At 43.2% G+C, this 21,780-nt stretch overlaps 4 protein-coding genes across 5 annotated transcripts; 1 reads left to right on the top strand and 3 right to left on the bottom strand.

Moving 5' to 3' along the window:
- Nucleotides 1-886: 886 nt before the first annotated feature.
- On the bottom strand, nucleotides 887-4,916 carry LOC120709021 (snRNA-activating protein complex subunit-like). Its single transcript, XM_039994522.1, has 11 exons — nucleotides 4,457-4,916; nucleotides 4,303-4,355; nucleotides 4,139-4,205; nucleotides 3,995-4,050; nucleotides 3,270-3,714; nucleotides 2,596-2,684; nucleotides 2,188-2,278; nucleotides 2,005-2,100; nucleotides 1,796-1,921; nucleotides 1,454-1,714; nucleotides 887-1,275 (listed from the first exon to the last, which is right to left on the bottom strand). The coding sequence occupies exons 1-11, from the start codon at nucleotides 4,607-4,609 to the stop codon at nucleotides 994-996; spliced, it is 1,719 nt and encodes a 572-aa protein (XP_039850456.1). The 5' UTR covers nucleotides 4,610-4,916; the 3' UTR covers nucleotides 887-993.
- A 2,171-nt stretch (nucleotides 4,917-7,087) lies between these two features.
- LOC120709019 lies at nucleotides 7,088-8,514 on the bottom strand. The gene has a single exon (XM_039994521.1). The coding sequence runs from the start codon at nucleotides 8,436-8,438 to the stop codon at nucleotides 7,515-7,517; it is 924 nt and encodes a 307-aa protein (XP_039850455.1). The 5' UTR covers nucleotides 8,439-8,514; the 3' UTR covers nucleotides 7,088-7,514.
- Nucleotides 8,515-8,661: 147 nt separating this feature from the next.
- Nucleotides 8,662-13,428, top strand: LOC120709018. The gene is made up of 13 exons (XM_039994520.1): nucleotides 8,662-8,874; nucleotides 8,967-9,078; nucleotides 9,404-9,486; nucleotides 9,570-9,635; nucleotides 9,781-9,881; nucleotides 10,106-10,224; nucleotides 10,303-10,343; nucleotides 10,777-10,865; nucleotides 11,479-11,659; nucleotides 11,759-11,875; nucleotides 12,135-12,179; nucleotides 12,706-12,837; nucleotides 12,968-13,428. The coding sequence occupies exons 1-13, from the start codon at nucleotides 8,758-8,760 to the stop codon at nucleotides 13,100-13,102; spliced, it is 1,338 nt and encodes a 445-aa protein (XP_039850454.1). The 5' UTR covers nucleotides 8,662-8,757; the 3' UTR covers nucleotides 13,103-13,428.
- A 478-nt stretch (nucleotides 13,429-13,906) lies between these two features.
- On the bottom strand, nucleotides 13,907-21,387 carry LOC120709017 (protein BLISTER-like). Of its 2 annotated transcripts, XM_039994519.1 has the most exons (14): nucleotides 20,963-21,387; nucleotides 20,395-20,582; nucleotides 19,934-20,319; nucleotides 19,293-19,834; nucleotides 18,561-18,680; nucleotides 17,912-17,977; nucleotides 16,997-17,107; nucleotides 16,140-16,216; nucleotides 15,757-15,824; nucleotides 15,425-15,541; nucleotides 15,157-15,338; nucleotides 14,956-15,024; nucleotides 14,607-14,762; nucleotides 13,907-14,337 (listed from the first exon to the last, which is right to left on the bottom strand). In XM_039994519.1, the coding sequence occupies exons 1-14, from the start codon at nucleotides 21,035-21,037 to the stop codon at nucleotides 14,260-14,262; spliced, it is 2,235 nt and encodes a 744-aa protein (XP_039850453.1). In that variant the 5' UTR covers nucleotides 21,038-21,387; the 3' UTR covers nucleotides 13,907-14,259. The 2 variants fall into 2 exon arrangements, with proteins under 2 accessions (XP_039850453.1, XP_039850452.1); XM_039994518.1 differs by having other exon boundaries at nucleotides 19,934-20,582.
- Between the last annotated feature and the right edge of the window lie 393 nt (nucleotides 21,388-21,780).

The following is a 21,780-nucleotide window of genomic DNA, read 5'->3' as shown; positions in this document are numbered from 1 at the left end:
TCTCTCAAAAAAAAAAACTCCAGTCTCCAGTATGCTAAAAACAACTAACTACTGCAGTGCATATATTATATTTTAAAAGTAAATTACTCCCTCAACGTCAACTATAACCAAAGTCTGGATAGACCCTCTAAACAATCGTTTGGTTCATTTTACTCCCCAAACTATGCCATTTAGTTCAAATTATCCCCTAATACAATATACTTTTTTTCATTATCCATAGTACACATCATAACACATGTTAGAAAAAATATATCATAGCCTTTTATTATTATTTTGATAGGTTAGGATATTTAATAATGAATTAATCATTAGAGTTCAATATTTAATGAAAAACAATGATGAAAAAATAATAATTTTTTAGTATGCATTGTGATGTCCACTACCGCCCTGCAAAATTTGAAATTAAAATTCAACTTGTGCGTGGAGAAACAAGAAAGATAAATTGTATTATAGGGTGAAATGAACTAAATAGCATAGTTTAGAGGGCAAATTGAACTAAATTATAGTTTAGGGGGTTATTCAAACTTTGGCTATACTTGAAGAAGTAAATTGGATTTCCCCCCCTTAAAGTAAGTATGGATTAGAAAAATTCAACTGTAGTCCCTCGGACCCATATGAAATGGTGAAATCATGACTCCTGTACGTTTTTTTTTAAATAATCAATGCCAAATTGTCGATGCATATGAACAGGGGCTCGATCAGCTGCAGATGCAGCTCAAGCTCAACCCCAAACGAATGCTCCCGGCAAATGGGCGACTTGGCTGCCGAGCTGGGCGGTGTCGAAGCGAGCGTGTAGCCTCTGCGGCTCTGCCACTTGAGACAGCAGCTGCGTACCCCGTTCACGCCGATGTTGGTTTGGTTACGAGTCATCATAGGTCCATATCCAAACTCTGAAAAATGTACCGAGTCGACATGGATCTCTTGCGGCGAAGAATGTACAGTACAGTGTAGCATAGACTAGACTATTTCCCACCCCAAAAAAGAAGAGAGATGTTACTCTTGGATGAAATCATATACAGTGTGCTGATACAGCAGCGTGTTGTCCTCCTTGTAGTGCAGGAGGTAGTAGCATTTGATACAGAAATAGCAGGGGTTGTTCAGCGCCCACTTGTCGTCGACCGTCATCTTGGTGGCAGGGTAGATCTGGCACACCGAGCACTTCTGCAGGCGCTTCTGCAACTGGAACGTCTGGAGAGGGTAGTCTGCTTGGTTCTGCGAGTCCTCCTGGTGGATCAACCTCATGTCCCTTATCACGATCGTATGCTTGCAGCTCCCCTGAAAATGTGGAATATAATGTCGGAAACATGGTTAAACGGACTGATATATCTGTTTCGTCAAGCATTCAAGTTAAGCATATTTATAGCCAAATAAAAAATTCTAACATCAAATATCTATAAAGCAAGGAAACTGAAATTCTCTGAAGGCGTTAAGGCAAGAGAATAGATGAGAGAACCTGATGGCAGTAGAGGTACCCAGCACCAGGCCTGAACTGCAGGTCAGAGAAACGAGTTGTTTGCATTCTTTCAGATTTAAATTCAGGCACATTGGAAATATTCAAACCCCTCAGTAGATCCTTCTGCCGTTTCTTCAAAACACCAGATGTTATGGCATCCCACTTCTCTGCAGCCTCATCACTGGAATTCTGAAGCCAATCTAGTATGGGTTTACTGTAATCAGTGGCAGAACGATGTCTCATGTCATTGTAGAACGTGTCCTGACATAAGAAAGTGGAGATTAAAAACGTGCCATAGTTCTTCAAGAACATGCATTCAATTTTCAAAGAGGAAAAGCATACCTCAATAAGGAAATATCCAGAATGATCATGTTGTCCAGCCACATTCATCAGCTTATCAGTCAAACAACAAATGTTATCCCTTAGATCAGTAAGGAACTGGCTTCCCAACACAAGAAGTTCCTGGGACTGCAAGGTATGCTACTCACCATAAAACTGGGGCCTTCACCTCAAAATTAATTATGTGTAATAATCGAAGGATAGGCTATTACCTTCACAGATCCATATTTCTTCTGATAAATTTCAACACAAAGAATTACTTCTGGATGAACCACAGGCCTGTGCTCGTCAGATCTTAAAGATTTGTTCTGGAAACAAAATAGATTGTAAGATAAAATTCCAAAGGTAGAAGCTTCTGAAAAGGCGTGCTACAGATGAAATGAGATAATCCAAACCTTCCAAGGAGCGCCGACTAATTTAAGGGATGTCGCCATTTCGATTTTCTCAGATGATGTTTTGGAACCTTTAGACTTCATAGAATCGCCACTGCACCAAAGAATCATACTCATTTAAAACTGCAGCAAGAAAAAGATCAAATGGAATAGACTAATTTATGGTCTCAAGTGCATAACAATAAAACAGCCATGAGCTTCTCCCTCCAGTTTGCTCGACTTGAATGCAGTATCAGTCTGTTACATCTGTTCTAGAATATTGTTTCTGCCAACTTGTCATTGCTTGCATATTAACATTCCATAGAGATACGATGAGGGATAACTAAAACCTCAAAAAATAGATGTGTAGAATAGAGTCATAATATATGATACTAACAATAGACAACAATGGATTTTTAACTGCTTTATTACCTGAAAGAGTGCAGCCTTGTTGCAAATTTGTCTTCGTCTTGCTTGGCCTTGATTTCTACCCACTTGTCTGCCTTAGTAAGATAGCTTCCCTGATAATGATAGCGGAAATAACTTAAATGTATAGTTATGAAAAATAATTAAAAAAGAATTTGCAAAGATAACAAATGTGTTTCATCGTTAAAGGACAAAAATTGCAGGCTACTTTTGAAAGAATATAAAACAAGATTATATTAATCAAATGTTTTAAAGGATACAGATTAAGACATATCACCACAATACAGACCCATATCTTACAATATAACTTGCGAACATGTCATCTATTACAGTGAGAACAGATCTACCATGGATTTTGTGGTTTTTAGCATCTTCAGATTTACAGACTAGCAGCATCTGCAAAATTGATTTTCCTAGCCAGATGGTTGTATTACCTAAATAGACTAGTCCTATATGCATCTGAATACAGTGACAATAACAGATGTGGATGGCTGGATTTATCAACAACTACTTAGCACCTTATTAGTTATTACTCCAATGCAGGATAAATGTTTAGTGAACATAGTTGTTTTAGGACGGAGACAACTTAATGCAACAATGCAATGAGGCAGCTACATTAGATGAATTCTCAAACAATTGCAGTAAACGAAACAAAAGGCAGTCAAGAGGGATAGGCATACTTGTAAAATCTTCGCTCGAACCTCTCTATCAAAATGTCTGCCTCTCTTTTTGCCCTTTTCACATGCTGTTTGTCCATTAATTCCCTCTAGATCAAGTGGAACAATTGACAAACCATCAACAAGTGATTCAGAGATACCGTTCCGAGCAGATGGATCTGAAGTGGTTGTTCCATTTCCCTCACTGCCTTCTGGTTCATATGGTACAATTGCCATATCACTAGGTGATCCTTGGCTCTCTCTTTCAACTGACGAATCTAATGTGATGGTTCCAGTTTTCCCCTTCCTGGATCTGGTTTTCGCCTTTTTGCCTCTGAGTTTACCATTGGTGCTTTCAGGTTCACCTGATATTGCAGCTGTATCCTCACCAGGCAATCTAGAGTTCTCTCTTTCAGCTAATGGGCTCGATGCGAGGGTCTCATTTCTGGGGGTTGGATTCGCTGACATCCTGCATATAGTAAATCAAAGGACATATCAGATTCTACTGGCAAAAAAGGATCACTTGCCAGGAATGCCAATTGCACATTGCATCAGAAACCTTAAAAAAGCCGCCTCACTAAATATTTGGCTTGCATTAAGGCAGATCAGTAACAAAAATGTCATCCTTATTGAAGAACCTTTGCCACTGTTGCAAACCTATGAGTTGCCTAAACCACCGTGACAAGACAATCAATCAACCACACTACCAAAGTAGACCAACCAATCCATGGTCAAAGCAGGCCACTTACCCTTCATCAAACGTTTGCTCCTCTGGTTGTGGTGGAGCGCCCGAATCCAAGTCCTCCTGCAAAAGAAACCATCAGCGACTCAAATTAAACCGCGATCTAAAATGAAGTGATAAAAAGCAAGCTGATTAGCAGTAGAGAGGTTACCTCCATAGCCTCCTGGAGGGCGCGTTCCACCAGCTCCTCCTCGGAGAGCACCCTCAGCTCATCGACACTGAAAAAAAAACAGAGTAAATCAACACATTAATCGGCGTAGGCACAAAGGGAAAAGAATTGTCACTTCGATACAACAGGATGAATCATGGAATTACCAAAGTTCATCGTCGAATTCGTTGCCAGGGTCTCCCAATTCATCTTCCAAGGACTGGTCGCAAACGAAACAGGCAGAGAGAATCATACCCAAAACTCTGGGGGAAATCAAGGTTAGGGTTCTAGGAATAGTTGCAAGGTGGGGTTGGTTGGCACCTGGAGCTCCTGGAGGGCGGAGTGCATGAACCCTGAGGCATTGGAGATGGGTCCCACCATGAAGGGAACGAACAATGGGCCACCCCGAGCGAAGGACACGCTCTGCCGCTCGCCGGCGGCGGAGCTCTCGCCTCCCTCTCCGGCGGCCGCCATCACCGCGAGCCGTTCTCTTCCGCTAATTGATGATGTACAGTGTTGAAATTGCCGCTAACCTCGAAGACTGGAGGTGAGCCCAGAAACAGCGGCGACGCAGGCCGCCGCGCACTGGCCTGACAGTGCCCTCGCCGCCGCGTCGGATTGCCCCGATCGACGGCTGCTGTGTTGGAGCGCCGATGTCCGCGCGCCCGGCAGTCAGAAACCCTCGCCCCGTCGTCTCGCCTGCCCGCCCACACGACGACGGGCCTCCCACGCAGAAAACGCCTGCAGAGCCCGCCGCCGCGCCGCCGCCGCCCCGCGCGAATCGTCGTCGTAATCGCCGTTGCGGCGGGTACATTTTCTGGCTTACTGGGCCTTGGGGCTGCGCGTCGGTTCAATCGGCCTTGCGCGAGAAATTTCGGCTAGATGGGCCTCGCGCGAGAAATTTCGACTCAATGGGCCTTAGGGCCCCCGACATTGCTAGCATAGCCCACCCATCTTGGCGTCATGATGACCAGCAATTCTATATATCTTTCAAAAAAAAATCTTTATTTGAGATTCATACAAACTATCTCATCCGTTATATTTTCTCAATCCTAATACTCTTCCTCCTCCCGCCCCCTTCCTCACCGTGCGCACCGCCACCACCCCTCGAGCCCGCATTGTCGCGAGCGGCCGCAGGTCCGCCCCTGCCTGCCGCGCGCTCGCTGCCGCTTCTGCCGCTGCTGCTTGCTGTTGCTGCACGCTGCTGCTACTCGCCGCCGCCGCTGTTTGCTGCTGGTGCGCGCTGCTGCTACTCGCGTGCCGCCGCTGATTTGCTGCTGCTGCTACTCAAGCACTGCTGCTGCTGCTTGTTGCTGCTGCGCGCCGCCGCTGCTTGCTGCTGCCGCCCCGCTGTTGCTACGCTGCTGCCCGAGTGCGCCGCGCCGCCACCGGTCGCCGGAGCCGGAAAAGATAAAGAAAAATGTTGTGTTTAACATTTTTAAAATATTGATTCAATATTTTCGAAACACTGGTTTAACATTTTTCAATTGTTGAATTAACATTTTCAAAATGTTGGTTCAACATTTTCGAAATATTAGTTCAGCATTTTTTAATAAATATGTTTTATTGAGTTTTATAGATAACTTACTTAACTATCTTCCACAAGATGTATAGGAGGTCCATGATGACGGTCACCATCTTCCTCGCGAAACAGCTGGCTCCACGACCCACACGCCATGTCGCCACAACAGGATTTCTGAGCTTTTTCTAGCAGAGATTTCTGAGTTTGTTTCACCCGTTCACGTCTGAGCACAAAAGGATTAGAGCATCCTCAATTCCTCATTGCCATTCTGTCGGTGAATCAAACTGTGCTCGTGGCACGCACCGATACCAATTCTTCCAACGGCAGTTTGATTCACATCAAGATCACAAGATGTTCGCCTTGTGTCCTGGATATGCTGCAAACATCTTGGGTGTAGTATAGAGACTAGGATAACCTTTGTTTTTTTTTTATATCATCATCTTGAAAGTACATGCCTTAATCGTGCTTGATGCATTCCTCATCTTCGTAGTATTGGCCTTAAGTTGGGTTTGCTCGTCATGAGCCATACCATTTTGAGGTATCAGTTTGTCTTGCTAAAGAAGACTTAGAGGAGACATTCTCAAAAAAAAAAAGACTTAGAGGAGAAGGAACTTGGACAGATGTCACTGTGTATGTTCTACTTCCATTCCATAAAAAGACGCATGCCATGTTCATGAGGGTGCTGGGTTGTGTCTGGATCTTCTATGGAATGGAATGATATTTATTCTATGATGATATTCATTTAATTTGCTCAAAATGGTGATACCGCCAACACATATAGCGCTAGTTTACTCGCCTTAGGATATCACTGACACTTATGTCATGTGACGTAATATATGTTGCCTCCCGTATGCAATCTTTAAAATGTAATTTTTTACTATTAACATGCTGATGACAAAACATATAAGTTCCCTCTCGCTTGAAAACGGTTATACACACACTTAGCTAGTTATTTGGATAACAAAGCGCGCACTTTAACATTCGCTTTTTTATATAAAAAAAAGTTAAGTTTGTCCAATGGCTGAACTCATGTGATTTGTAAGGCAAAACCAAAATCGAGAGGTTGAGCTGGTTTGGTTCCTTACAATTCGCCAGCCATTTAGAGAACGAACGAAAGATTCAGAAGATCTTTTTTCTCCAATACTAATCCTCATTGTAAAAGTTTAATCTCACCTCGGACTGAGCAATCCCGCACAAATTTCAGTCATATAAGTTTGCAATCTCTTTGTTTCAAACAGTACAGGCAAAAGAATTCCCCACTGTCCAACCTCTACAAAGACTGTCCGAAAATAAGTGTTGCCAACCGTTCCTGACTGCACAAATTACTTTGGCAAAAGGCGTCAGAGTACTGTGGTGTACACTTAGTAGATACCAAATCATGGTTAGTGACGAAGACCGAACAAAAAGAACGGTGTGATTTGATCTCGACATGACCATCAAGTAAACTGATTTCTTTTGTGGATTGACTGCTTTGAGCAGATTCGCCGGATAATTTCCGGTCTGTTAGATTCATATGATTGCAACTCTTCACTACTCACTAGCGCATCAGTACCAAACCGATGCAATCAATTGAGCTAAATTCTTGTCGACGACCTGGGATCGATAGTCTCTAATGCTAATCTACAATGTCACTGATCTACAACATCCAACCTAGGAATGCACAGCAATGGTGAATTGCTTATTCACAAAAGGAGCTTCCCTTGGAGACGATTGGGAGTCCAGCAAAGCAATCACCCAAAATTGCCGAGCTCGACATGGCGGTGGGCCGGCCGGAGTCCGGCGAAGCAGCGGACGAAGTCGCCGAACTCGTGGATTTCCCCGCTCGGCATCTAGGTAGCGCACACTTGCAGACTTGCTTTAGGAGGCTGGCATGGTGTTGCCCCATGACCAGAGCTTTAGTGGCTCGCCGTCGTCGTCGTCCAGAGGATTGGGCGCAATGCACGGCGGAGGCATCCCGAGGTCGAAGCGCATGAACTCGTAGGCGTCGAGCTTCATCATGAACCCACCCACGCTGATGCTCTCGATCCGGGTGTCGTACGCCGCGGGGTTGTACGGCTGGGGCCTTTTCTTGATACCATCAAGAAGACCCCGCATCCACCTGGCGTCGGCTTCGCGTGGCGGCTGGAGTATCTGCAGCTCGTCCCCGGCATCCTCGGCATTGGGCGAATTGGGGTTTTTACTAGGAGGTGGGGGGAGCCCGAGCCCGAGCCCTCCGCCACCGGCATCGGCTTCGCCCCGCGGCGGCACAAAGATGTCCACGGTGCCCTCATCGTGCACGAGAACCGACAACAACGTGGCGCGATCGGCCGCGCCGGCGAGCGGCGCCTGCAGCTCCAGGGCCCTGTTTTTCGTGGCCACCAGGGAGCCTTCGATGGAGGCGAGCAGCTCCAGGAGCCTCCCCTCGGACACGGCCTCGAGCGAGCCGTCCCACGACCCGAGCGCGCCGGCCACGCCGCCCTCCCGCGCCCTGGCGAGCTTGTCGCGCTCTTCCGCGAGCCGGCGCGCGACGTTGGCGGCGTGGTCCTCCGTGTGCTTGGCGCGCTGCGCCGGGTCGAGCGCGCCGTACCGCCTCGCCACCTCGTTGGCCGCCTCCTTCGACGGCCAGCAATCCAGGTCGCCCCGGCCTCCGGGGCCCGTGCAGAGCACCGCGACGTCGACGGCGCAGCGCGTCGCCAGCGCTTCGGCCTTCCGCTTCAGCACCTCCTTGCGCTTCATAAACCTCACGAGGCAGTAGCGGGGGTCGACGGCGGCCCTCACCGGACCACCCTTGCCGCGAGTCATTGCTCCCTCTCCCCACACTCTTTCTCCTCCGTCCCCCTCGTCTTGGGGCGTGCGCGTGATGGATGGCGGCCAACTCGACGCCGGCACCCCGCTGGCCCGTTCCGCTCCTATATAGATCCGATTTGGCGAGCGGCAGTCACATTCGGGTCGGGTCGGGTTGGGTAGGGTACGGGACCCGCGCAAATTGGCTTGGCTTTGTCTATTCTCTCTCTCAACCTCTCTACCCGAATCGGGTCGGGGGCTATCCCTCCAACGCACCGCACCTGTTTCGGAAAGGAACGGGTACTCGCAGCGCCGCGCCGCCGCCGCCGCCGCAACTATGGCGCCGGCGTTCTCGGCGCACATCGCCGCGCTCCGACGTGGAGCGCTGTGCGGGCGGTGGGTACCCGCGGCGATGTTCTCGTCGGGGATTCTCGCCGGCGACAAGCCCATTCTGGTAAAGGCTGAGCCTTTTTTTGTTTCCGGTCACAGTGAGATCTCCCTGCAGCGGTTGCCACGGCGGTTGTGAATGACATGGGGGTGTCGCAGGTGCGCGACTTCGTGAGGTCGGCGCTGTACGACCCCAACCATGGCTACTTCTCCAAGCGGGCGGGGCCGGTGGGCGTGCTCGACGCCAGCATCCGTTTCAACCAGCTCGAGGGTGGTCTCCTTTGTCCAGCTCATTTCATCAGCCCTTTTCTTGCATTGCTCCTCTATGAGGAAGTTTGGTGTGTGTTCCGGCATTACAGGGATGAATTGTTGCTGTTTTTTCGTTCGTTAGTCGGGTTGGCATTTCAACGAAGAGCTTGGATGCGTGTGGCATTTGGGACTTGGTGTTTGTTTTCTAAATGCCAAACTACATTGCTGGTTGTCTGATGGTAGTTCTGTGTCATGTTGTGTTAATATGGTGGATATTCGGCTTAGGATGTGAATAATTTACTTTTCTATACTTGGATTCAAAAATCATTTGCTTTAATACCATGTAGGGAGGAGTGCTTATATGCAGCATCTTGATAAGCTGTATAAGAAGCACGATATTGCATGGTTTACTCCTGTGGAACTCTTTAAGGTATTTTCTATGCTTTAGTGTTCAAAGAGAATGAGGTTCTTTCAGTTTGGTCACTGATGCACCTTTTCCCCTCTATGTTGCAGCCATGGTATGCCTATGCAATAGCAGCATCGATTCTGCGTACAGCAAATCTTTCAGTCCCGTTGAAGGTGCAGTCTCAAGATTTCTTTGCCGTATCATTCCGCTCCTGAATCTACATTTGAAGTTACATAATTGCTTTTGTCCATTTTCATTAATATCAAGAAGCATTTTCATCCATTTTTTCCTTATGAATCGGATTCTTGTACCGATCAGATATACGAGATTGGTGGTGGTTCTGGGACATGTGCAAAGTGCATACTTGATTACATGATGCTTAATGCACCGCCCAAAGTTTACAATGATATGAAATACATGTAAGCATCTGTATCGTGATTTCTTGCTTGAATTATCAGAAATTCAGAATAATAGGGTTCATGCATGTCATATAAAGATATATAGTACTGGCAGTGGTTGGCTGGTTTTTCTTCTTGCTGCCATGCTTGTGCCATTCTAGCATTTTATGTCATGAGCTCAAATATGCTTTGACCTTGCCTTACGCTCAAATATGCTTTGACCTTGCCTTATCTTCATTTGCTAGCTCAGTAGAGATTAGCTCCTCTCTTGCCAAGAAGCAATTGGAAACTGTCGGCGAAGTGCAAAGCCATTTATCGAAGTTTTCAGTGGAGCACCGCGATGCAACTAACAGATCTGGATGGGGTAAGATATTCCCCGCTATTGTGTAGGGCAATCTACCTTGACATGATTGGATATAAGTCTTCCTTCTCTATTATGCAGGCCGCAAGGATCCACGTCCATGTTGGGTCCTCATGCTTGAGGTGAATTCTGATTGGACTTTCTTCTCACTTCAGTTTATTCTTGTGTTTATTTGTAAAAAAGATCATCATGTCATATTCCCCCCATTATGAACTGAAGTATGTGTCCAGTTGATTCATTGTAGCTAGAAGCATAAAAGTCTAGTATCTTGTGGCACACAAAACATTATGATGCAGAGAAACGCATAAATGCTTCAGAATCTATGTGCTCGTAAATGTGGCATTTTACACCGCAGATGAATATATTGACTGCCAAATTTAGTTTTATAGTAATATTATGGTCACAAAACAACATGCAACTACTAGCTGTAACAAATTATAGGAAACAAGCACTTCTTGTATACCTTTCCATTGTATCCTTGAAAAGCAAAGATTGCATTCCAAGGAAGATTATAGTAGCGCCTCCAACAGTAACTTTCTTTCTATGGAATATCAGGTACTTGACAATCTACCTCATGACCTCGTCTATTCACCAGATCAGGTCTCTCCATGGATGGAAGTGTGGATTGAAAAAATAAAGGGCAGGTTTGTAACTTTTGTGTTTTCAGAATATTTGCAGAATATAGCTGCGAACCTATACCCTTTGCTCTGTACTAGTTAGTTGAAGAGCATCTATGTTTACTTTTATGTTCATTGTTTATGTGGGATTTCAAGTTAGATCATTGAGATACGTTAGAGTTGGGGAAATATGATGAAGCAAAACGGGATATGCTGCCCAATAACCACATTTCGCTGGATCCTTTATCAAACCATTTAGTCGACTCTTTGTTGCTACTTAGCTCATGACTGACAATTGTGCATGGTGATGACAAAATATGTTTCATTTTTAGAAGAAACAATGGGAACCTCTTCTGGAGATGGCTGTATGGAAGGTTGTGTTCCACAGTGTCCTCCTGTTGTGCTTCTTTTTATGCTTGACTTGTGTTAGAATGTTCACTATTTTAGCTATATTCAAGGGTTGCGTCCTTTTCCCTTGTAGGGCATACATGCCATCCCTGTGCTTATGGCTAACCTCTGTGGAAACTAAAATATTGCATGCATATTTGTTAACTTGGTATTGTTGAGATCCTTGAGGATGAACCTCTTTTCTACTATTTTAAAAAATTGCATCTGTCCTGCATGCCTTTCCTCAAGAAAGTTCACAAGCCTCCGAAGTCTATAAACCACTACAAGACCCATTAATTTCCCGTTGTGTTGAAATTACTGGCATGAATGAAGACAAAGTTTCTGTAAGTGAAAAACTAGCATTTGCTGCGAAAGGAGTTTTATCAAAAGTACTTCCAAAGCCTCGTAGAGCTTGGTTGCCGACTGGATGTTTGGTAAGCCTTTCTTAAACTACAACTTTTGTGAGCCTAGATCTTTGTGAATGTTATGAGTTCTGACTTGGAAACTATTTCTGATCGTCAATCCTTATGCAGAAACTAATGGATACTTTACATGAAGCTTTACCAAGCATGTCCCTTATTGCTTCAGACTTCAGCTATCTTCCTGATGTTAGCATACCTGGTGACAGAGCTCCACTGGTTTCATCAAAGGTTACATGTCCTGATAGATAATAGTTTTGTACTTTGTCATGTGTGTAAAGCTCTAGTGTTTCCAAGTTCCAACTACTTGCTGCATTTCTCCAGCTGGGCATAAAAAGAAATTCTTATGATCATCTCACTAAGCTTGTTTCCTGAGAATGGTTATTGGCGTCCTTATGTGCTGATGAGTCAATTACCATTCTATTATTTATAATTGAGGATCATGGGGTTTGCTGCTGATTATCTTACTGAGCTTGTTTTGTCCTTGTAGAAGGATGGGAAAACATCAGATCATTGCAACTACCTGGATGCTCAGGTATATTCCGTTCATATCCTAGGTTCTGTGTTTACGGCCATATACATTGGGATAATTTATTTATTGCATCATCTAAAAAGTCCTGTGTCTACATGCCATATTCAGACAACCTACCAGCGGTGTTAGGCTAGCATTGGCTTTTTGAAAGAAATTGATTGGGAGGATAACTTTTTGGGCCATAGGCCATAGCAATTAGCAACCAAATGTTACTAGAACCAGTGAAGATTTGTGCCACTACCTAGATTCTGCAGCGCAACATAGCAAAGCAAGAAACATCAAATTGATATAAGCCGTCAGAGGGTTTGGGGTGCATTAAAGTTTTAAGCAAATACTTGTTTTTCTTTGAAACTCGTAAGTGTTACCAGTACCACCTTACCTGGTACTGTATATGAGCCAGCAATAGCATACTTGGTTGCATGAGGTGGTGTAGGTATTTACTTCCCAACTGTTTTCTGGCGTTACTGCTCTGTGTTTTCAACAATCAAACAAGCGTTGCATCACTTGGTTGTATTTATTTACTGGGCAGGGTGACACAGACATCTTCTTCCCAACCGATTTCCGGCTCCTGGAGCAGATCGACCATCACTGCTCTGGCTTCTCAAAAGAGCAGAAGAATCCCGGCGCATTTAAGCCTGTGAAGAAGAGGAGGACAATTATAGTAAGTTCTCACCCTGTGCTCGACAGCTTTCCTCTACAGTCCATTCGCTCCAGCTTTCTGTGAGCTTGGCTGTGCGTATATCTCTGACGAAATTGGGCTTACTGAGTTGTCGATGATCGTGCGCATTCAGCTTGATACTGCAGCGTTCATGGAGGAGTTTGGCCTGCCATTGAAGACAAGGACCAAAGATGGATATAATCCGCTTCTCGACGATTTCAAGAACACAAAATTCTATCTCAGTGTTCCTACCCACAACAAGAAGTAGTCGTCTTCTACTATAAAAAAAACAAAGTCGTCATCTTCTGCTGCTGCGTCAGGTTCGCTGGTGAGGACAAGACATCTACCACACTGAATTAGGCACGCCTGCCCATTGCTCTGTCAACGAGTAGATTGAGCTTGGAGCCTTGTCATGCTTCATGGAACTGTACTTTCCGCAGGCCTTCTTTCCGTGTCATCCACAAAAGGCTCGACTTTTTTTCTATGTTATTTTTTGACATAAGAAATAAGAAAAAAGCAAAAGGTATAAGAGTGAATAATGTTGTGATATTAACCGATAAATTCCGTGCATCAAGGTTATTTTTTTCACACTAAGCTGTTCATTGCTAACGTGATTGAAGTTGCAGACCCGTCTTGAAATTTTACAGTATGACAACGCAAGGCATATGATATGAATGCCAAGACAAGTACAGGTCACGAATTCACCTCATATGATGGAACAAAATGTATAATGGGTACAAATAGATAGATTTATTCTTTCGGATGTTCTTTTCATTGCCAGTACAAGGTTGCAGCTCCATGCTGCATGGAAGTCAGCGTACATTTGGCTCGACTTTTTTTCTGTTATTTTTTGACATAAGAAAAAAGCAAAAGGTATAAGAGTGAATAATGTTGTGATATTAACCGATAAATTCCGTGCATCAAGGTTATTTTTTTTCACACTAAGCTGTTCATTGCCAACGTGATTGAAGTTGCAGACCCGTCTTGAAATTTTACAGTATGACAACGCAAGGCATATGATATGAATGCCAAGACAAGTACAGGTCACGAATTCACCTCATATGATGGAACAAAATGTATAATGGGTACAAATAGATAGATTTATTCTTTCGGATGTTCTTTTCATTGCCAGTACAAGGTTGCAGCTCCATGCTGCATGGAAGTCAGCGTACATTTCATTTTCTGTAGAAAAAAGAATGGTTACATCGAATGGCTCTAATATACAACTTCTCACCATGCTATCAGCAAAACCGGGCAAACAAAAAAAAATTATATAAGGGCATGTTTGGAAAGAGGGGACTTGGATTCAAATCCAAAGGATTCAGTTCAAATTTGAACTAAATACTACAGCTCCTAGAGCAATCCCTTTCTTCTAAACAAGACCTAAATGAAAGAAGCATCTGGTATACTAGGACCTCTATTCCATTACAGAAGTTTACTGGTACGCCGCTTGGGCCCTCCCGGGAAGAGTTTCATTATCCAGCCAAGCACCCGTTCGACAACCTGGGCAATATTCTGTGTCAGACATCTACAAGGAATGTCTTCAAGGTGATATGTACGTATAACATGCATAAGTAAAGAAAGTTTGGTTTCCTTGGCTGACTCTTATTCAAACAAGATAAAAAGAAACACAGCAACGGTAGCCAGGACACAAGTAGGATTTCTTGCAAAGTATAAATCAAGGTGACAACACATAATGAAAAAAACTCCAAGGATTATGCAATAGGATCAACTAGCAGACTTCCGCTGGGTACTTGGTGATAAACACTTACCTCATCTCCTTCATCAGCATACATTGTTGCATCATTGATGGAGCGTGTATCGACTGGTTTTGCCAGGACATTCTCATTAGCCATCCTTTGAGAAGTCAACAGCTCAAGCCTCTGTGTCTGAGTCTCCAGCTTTTGTGTTAGGTCCTTATTCAACTCCTTCAGGATATAAGAGTAAATTGCATTAGGAGATGCACCGTTACAGAAGTAACACAAGACAAACCTTGCTTCACTGGTTGACCAGCAAACATGTGTGCCTATATATAGAAAGCTTGACGCACCAGAACCCAGGTCTTAACTAGTCATATGGAACATGCATCTTATGAACACTAGTACATGAGATAGACAGTACCTTAAGCTTGGAGCAGTTGGATGACTCAATTCTCAGTGCCCGCAGCAGCTCTTCTCTCTCCACCGCTAACTGCAAATAAAAATATGGATTATCATAAACCACATAGCTTTTACACCAAAAAGTCAAAGGAAGCTAAGGTTACTTGGAAAATTCTGATTAGTGCAAGAAAAACATTGGATTTCTGTACATCAACGAAATTACCTCTGACATCAAGGAATTGATGTTGTCAATCATTCTAAGCTGATCATCTGGAATGCTAGATGAGACCTCTTCCGAGGAAGGAAAGTCAGACATATTGTTGGACCGCAAAACAGATGTTCCAGCATCTTCCGATGTGTCGACGGTGCTGGTCAGTGTTTCCGAAGAACTGATTTCCCCAGTATCTATATAAACACATTTGATGTCAGCAGAAAAATAGTTTATATGCATTACGATGAAGAAATAGAAGAGAAGATTCTAATATTCACACCTAAATCCTCTGTCGTGGTTGATGCATCTATTTTATCGGCTGAAGGTTTCTCTCTAGCAGTTGTTGCCTTCTCATTCACAGGAGTGTTCCTCAGTTTGGAGTACAAGAGCTTCTTTTCTGTCCAAATAGAGAGAAATGAAACACAAATAGGTGTATCAGTGCATGAGGCTAAAACGAAGGCACGATAATAACTGAAAAGGAAAATTTCAGAGGCTAAAACAAAGTGTGTGCAAGATGCAAACACACCTAATAACTGAAAAGGAAAATTTCAGAGGTTAACTACGGAAAGAAGAGAACAAGAACAATGAGTTAGATTGCAATGAAAATACGACCTTCTTGAAGAGCTTCAACAGTAGTTTGAAGATGCTGGCGCTCCTTCTCTAGACTAGAAACTTTGCGCCTGTGGATGATTAATGGGAAAAGTTAGCAAAACAAGATATTGATATTATCATCATCTGGACGTTCAGCTTATGTGTTCAGTAACTCATGTCAAGTATTCCTAATTTAAATGTGACATTTTATTTGCATAGCGCTTCTGAAATGCCAACGCGGACAGAAATGTGAATTTCAATTGTTACTTAATCCTTTAGGATCATTTCACATATCATGAAACACAAGAGATCTTGGCACTCTTATCTTCAAATAAAATCGAGAAAACAATAGGCACTCATACAATTGCAGCGTGGGGCATAGTAAAATCAGTAGAAAGTTTCACCTGTATGAAGAAATCTCAGAATGTAAACTTTCAACTTCCTTTTCAAGTTTTAACTCACTGGACCTCAGTTTCAGAGCCTACAAAACAAACATATTTATCAAACTGCCACGAGCCAATGCTAAAGTTGGGACTGGTTGAAAAATGTTAGTTTGTATAATTTCTTAAGCTTGATAAGTATTTTATATATAGTGCACACATCCATTTCAAATCCAAGAGAGTTTCATAAAAAATGCAGGCTAGTAGAGTAAAACTGCCCTGTGAACTTAAGACTAAATAAGCAGTACCTTATAGCATACAGAGTGAATATGGGATAAGATATTGCCACAAAAAACGACATAGTTCACTATCCATAAGGTTTCAACAAGAAAACATGGAATATCAAGTACTCCCTCCATCCCCAAAAAAAAAGAAGTCATTCTAGGATTCAAAATTTGTCCCAAAAACAAGTCATCTCTACCCTATTTAGAAAGTGCATGTGAGTGCAAGAATCAATAAGTGCCAAATATGGGTAATAAATAGGGGCAAACATGGTCATTTTACCTTCTTGTTGATTTGTCCTAGAATTCCTAGGATTACTTGTTTTTTTTTTGGGACGGAGGGAGTGCTTTACAATAAGATACGATGAACCTGCCTGTATGACCAAACCTCTAGAGCTCACTTCCAAGGATTGCAAATTATCGATTTTATTCCTGTACTGCATGTGAAGGGTCGCTTCTTATTATTTGGATTCGTTCCAACATGAATAAGGTTTACACACTCGATGTACATGACATATTCTAAACAAGCTGCCATGATGCCAAGGTTCATTTTTAAAGATGTTTCATAATGGGTACAAAATAAACAAGATAGCTAATCACCTTATCTTCGAGTAGAATGACTTCTGCTGCAAGTACTTTTGCCCTTTCATCTGCAGCACTGCATTCCAGCTGGGCATTAGCATATTCAGTCCTGACAGACTCCAGAGCCAGCTGTTGTATAAATAGGGTTAGTACAGTAATTCTGATAGTATAAGATGACAGATGTTGTACCGCGGGAACGACAAAAACTAAATAGTAAATAGAAATACTGATATATATATATACAGCACTGATCACAGACATTATTCTTAAACTAACAGATACATCACTGAAGAGTCAAACATCACATAACTGACCTAGCGGTAACTGTTTCATAGCAACCAATTGTGGTGCGAGTTTAAAATCAGACAGTTTATCAGCATACTTCATTTCACGATCAATTTTGCATGGCATGTACAAGACGTTTAAACAATAAATCATTCCATAGGTTCTCATTTAGCACAAAGACATTTAAGTAATTTATGACAGTAGGATGGCTTTTTGTTTTTGGTGGGTGGGGTAGGGATGGGGTGGGACAATTAAATAAATGAAAAACACATAACAGATGGTCCAGGCCTTGGGGGGTCTGTCAGCAGCTGCACTGCACAGCATGCCCAAGGAACATGAACATCAGAAGCAATATAGGTGAGGCAAAAGAGGAAGATGCGATTTAGTTAGTTTGTATGGGTGGTGTACTTTGAGAAATTAGCCCTTTAGCTACATTTAGCCTCATCTCTCCTTACAAAGCTGCTCAGTTGTGCTTGGGGGGGGGGGGGGGGGGGGCAATGTTAGTGCTAGTATAGAGAGGTACTGACATTCCCAAACAACCTCAATACTGACATGACAGGTACTGCAATTACATAGCCGTAATATTATTGACTATTGAGGATACATTTTGTCCAAATTGAAGTGCTAGAAAGGTACAGCAGGCCTAACCAGTTGAGCTTGAATTTCTTCCTGCAATCTCTCCATGTCAGATGTCAACTGGCTGATTACGTGTGCCTGATTTTGAATGGTGGAAAAAAGAAGAATCATAAAGTATACTAATTAATAGTTAATAGCAGATACAAGCACGTGTGTAATAACATTTATTTCATCCAAATTAAACCAAGCTGCATATAATACATAGATGGTATTGATCAAGCAATAGAGATAGCTATTTGGTTAAGTCTTGAGGTTGCTTAATATTACATTCTAACTTAGCACCTTTCACTTCAGTTCTGGTTTTCCTTACAACACTGTTGTTAGTAAGTTTAACTGATAGGATTCTGTGGATACATTCTACTCAAGAATTTGAATAATGCAACATATGCAGCACTCACCTTTCTGACAGATTATGCTAGAGATTTTAATAGAGTGAAGCATCAAATAATTTACAGGAAAATCAGAATTTTGATTTCGTAATCAGTTATGGAAGAAACTAGTTCCAATGTTAAGCAAACATTGCCTTGTTTATAAAACTACAAATACGATGAGGAAAGGGGGGAAGTGAATTTCTACCGGTCATCAGTGACAAATTTCATTAAATGTTAGAAAAAATCAAACTTGAAACTATTCTCATAATCATCAGGAAATATGCACACACCTGTTGATTGAACTTATCAGTTAGTGCAGAGTTATCTGTGGCCAAATTTTCTGCTAATTCTTGAGATTTCTGAAGAGTGCGTTGCAAGGAAAACTTCTCTTTTGTCAAATCTTCAATGAGCTGGCAACCAAAGCAGAGGAGCTATTAGTAGTATGTTGATGGGCCTAAATAAAAAAAACTAAATATGCAAAAGCATCACACTAAATTATGCGAAAGCACTAGTTACAAACTTCTTAGTGATAGAGACTTCATAGAAGAAAAAGGCTTAGCTGTGTAAAAATACACATATCCAAGATAAAGTAGATAATTTCACAGAACCTCTCTATCCTTTAATCTTGACGACAAAAAAATTGCATGTAGTGTACAGTCACGACACAAGATAGTACCATGTACAAGTATGGAAACAATTATGAAGCACAGAACACACAAAAAATGAGTACTTATAAGTTGTAAAATATCAATTATTAAGTGAACCCAAAGAGTAGATAGAGAAAAGAGTTTTTTTTGTTCCATAGATTTTAGTTCCCTATAGAGAAATAACTAGGCAACTAGCACACTAAGCTTCATTCATGTTAGTGGCTTAAAATCGAACAATACAAGTAAACAGTTAGATTCATTATATTATGTCTATTATGCAGTTTGATAATGCTATGGCAGCTCTAATAATATAAGAATATCATATCCTCAAGAAAATACATCAAACAAATTGAAAAAATAATAAACATTCATCACCTGCTCTAGTGCTGCAAAATCATCATCTTTCCCATGAGTTGTGAAGTTTTGGGATGTTTGATTACCATGCTGTACACTTCTTTCTTCTTTGGAAAGCAAGAAATCAGGAGGTGTGGGACTGCTATATTTCTCATGACTATATTCTTGACTTCCTGATGCAAGAGAAATATCTGCAACATTACTTCCAGTGTACTGTTGATTTGATTGCTGCAAAAACGAACTCTGATAATTTGAATTGCTGGATAGTTGATTAGCCTTTGCAGGCTCCCCATATGAGGCTTGAGTTGTTGGAGGGGTTCTTTGTACTCCAATTGAATCAAGAAATGATGGCCTTGATCGGGTGTATGTAGTTGGATAACCAGATGACAGAAAAGGATCCTGTTTTTCAAAATTAACAGGTGTGGAATCTTCTGCATTCCGAGCTCCAATATTTGTATCATGATCTACAGTATCGGCAGTCCTCAAACTATTGAAGGTACTGCCATAATCCCGACTGCTTCCATACATAGATTGCTCCACTTGGGAAGAGTCTTTGGATGTAGCTACATAGAGCAAAAAGAAGAGCAGAAGAGCCCCAGGCTCAAGTTATTAATTATTCGATGTTGCCATTTACACATAGAAAAATAAGACATCAAATTTACCTCTCAACCGACCAAAGATGTCATTGTTTGCAGAGTAATCCTGAGTGTAAGCGCTTTCAGATTTTCCAAAAAAGCTGCTGGATGAGTACAAACTAGATTGCTCGGTATCACGTACTTGACCTGATAAAGAATTTATTCCCCAACTTGGCAAGGTGTTGGTAGAAGGTAAACTCAAATTGTCGGTGTTCCCATAGGCACTTAATTTAGATGCTGATTGCACATCCTTGTCGGGACTGTGCTCGTCCCTTTTAAGGGCAGCGTCACTTCTCCAATTCTCATGATGACCATTAACAAGGTCAGAGAAGCTCAAGTTCCCATAGAACTTACTTCCTCCATCACTAACAGCATCTTGCTGGGGTCTAACATTATTAACCCCAACTGAAGCATTTGCACTGACAGGACCATTTGACAGTGATTCTGCACTTCTGGAAGAACTTGCTGGGCCACTCTCATATGCAGCAGGTGGCACAGAAGACGTGCTTGCTTGGTTTGGCTCTATATCAGACACTAGCCCGTCTCCCGAGCTAGCTGTACTGGCTATTGGAGGGGGGTTCTCCACTATATCAGTAACAGGCGGTTTTGCCGGCTCTGCGCTAGTTGCTACGGCAGTGGCCTTCTTTGCCGCTTTCTTCTTGCGGAACTGCTCAAGCTGGATCAGTGAAAATAGAACATTATTATTCTAAAGCCAATTTCCAGTCAAACATTTGTTGAATCAGCGTTCGAGGTTAGCTGACCGCGTAGCGAGATCTATGCAGCTAAATTTTAAAAGTTGCAAACTGAACCTCAGATAATGTGGCAAATTCCATTCATTTGAATTCCCTACAGCAAGCAAAACAGCCTGAGACAATTTGATAGCATTTGGCTTCTATATCGCAAGCGAAACAATTGAATGAACGATAGTCATCGCGCTAAGCAACACGATGCCCCCGATTCCTCTACGCTGCTCTCTAACATGCTGCTCAACAATTAGCGATTGCGTGTGACCAAGGTCTACATTTCTCGCAACCAACAGGCAACAGACAGACATACCCGCTTCTTCCCGGCCTCGAGATGCTCCTTGCGCGACGGGGCGGAGGAGGAGGAGGGCGCCTGCGCCGACGCCATGGCTCCCCGGCTCCCACCAACCCAACCCAACCCGGACCAAACCTCGGCGAGATCTCCCCGTCCCCGAATCGCCGGTCGCCCCGGCCGCCGCTGATTCGATCGAGCCCCGGGGAGGGGGCGCGAGATCTGGCGACGGGATCGGGGGCGGGGTCGGGATGCGCGCTGCGCAGCTTCCAAATCCCGCTCGGCCCCCGAACGTGTTCGTTTGGGCCTTCGCCTCCTCCTGTGTTGCTAGTATCCCATCTTTTTTTGGTGCGTCGCCGTGGAGTCCGACCGGTTTGCAAGTTCCCTGCCTGCTGCTGGCAGTTGCTTCGTCGCGGTCGCTCGCTGGTGGTAGTCAGCACGGTGGTGTGGGGGCGTTGTCCCGGCGACGCATCTGGCTGGGATGGTTTTGCCGGTTTGGTTTCCGTTTGCTGCTCGTGATGAGCCATGAGGTGATCCATCGGCGCAGGCGTGTACCACGTGGTTCCATCTTCGAATTGGCAGAAAATGGTGTTTCTTAAGCAGGCTGGCAGTCTATAGCATTGTGAACAACGAGCCTTTTTCTACAAAATGTGTAAAAGAACAAATTTAATGGTTGGTTCATGATGGTGGAAACCGGAAAACAACAAAATTAGTTGCTGGTTGCAATGAATGTACGAAACAATGTGAATATTAGTTTTTATTTCTGATTTTATAGAAGTAAGATTATTTTAAAATTACAACTTGTACACGTCCTACTCTTATCAAGTTGTAACAACTAT

This window comes from Panicum virgatum, chromosome 5K (genome assembly GCF_016808335.1).
Source record: "Panicum virgatum strain AP13 chromosome 5K, P.virgatum_v5, whole genome shotgun sequence".
Classification (NCBI taxonomy): domain Eukaryota; kingdom Viridiplantae; phylum Streptophyta; class Magnoliopsida; order Poales; family Poaceae; genus Panicum; species Panicum virgatum.
This window is presented reverse-complemented; position numbering and strand designations above follow the sequence as displayed.

Bases quoted from the DNA above. Each gene is read 5' to 3' on its own strand.
- LOC120709021 (XM_039994522.1), bottom strand. From the start codon at position 4,609: ATGGCGGCCGCCGGAGAGGGAGGCGAGAGCTCCGCCGCCGGCGAGCGG. The intron at 2,685-3,269 runs GTATGCCTATCC...TATCATTATCAG, and splicing joins TTCGAGCGAAGATTTTACAA to GGAAGCTATCTTACTAAGGC. The intron at 2,101-2,187 runs GTTTGGATTATC...TTTTGTTTCCAG, and splicing joins TAGTCGGCGCTCCTTGGAAG to AACAAATCTTTAAGATCTGA.
- LOC120709019 (XM_039994521.1), bottom strand. From the start codon at position 8,438: ATGACTCGCGGCAAGGGTGGTCCGGTGAGGGCCGCCGTCGACCCCCGC.
- LOC120709018 (XM_039994520.1), top strand. From the start codon at position 8,758: ATGGCGCCGGCGTTCTCGGCGCACATCGCCGCGCTCCGACGTGGAGCG. The intron at 9,487-9,569 runs GTATTTTCTATG...TCTATGTTGCAG, and splicing joins CTCCTGTGGAACTCTTTAAG to CCATGGTATGCCTATGCAAT. The intron at 11,876-12,134 runs GTTACATGTCCT...TTGTCCTTGTAG, and splicing joins CTCCACTGGTTTCATCAAAG to AAGGATGGGAAAACATCAGA.
- LOC120709017 (XM_039994518.1), bottom strand. From the start codon at position 21,037: ATGGCGTCGGCGCAGGCGCCCTCCTCCTCCTCCGCCCCGTCGCGCAAG. The intron at 17,978-18,560 runs GTGTGTGCATAT...ATTCAAAATCAG, and splicing joins CTGATAAGTTCAATCAACAG to GCACACGTAATCAGCCAGTT. The intron at 14,338-14,606 runs GTAAGTGTTTAT...AATATTGCCCAG, and splicing joins ATGCTGATGAAGGAGATGAG to GTTGTCGAACGGGTGCTTGG.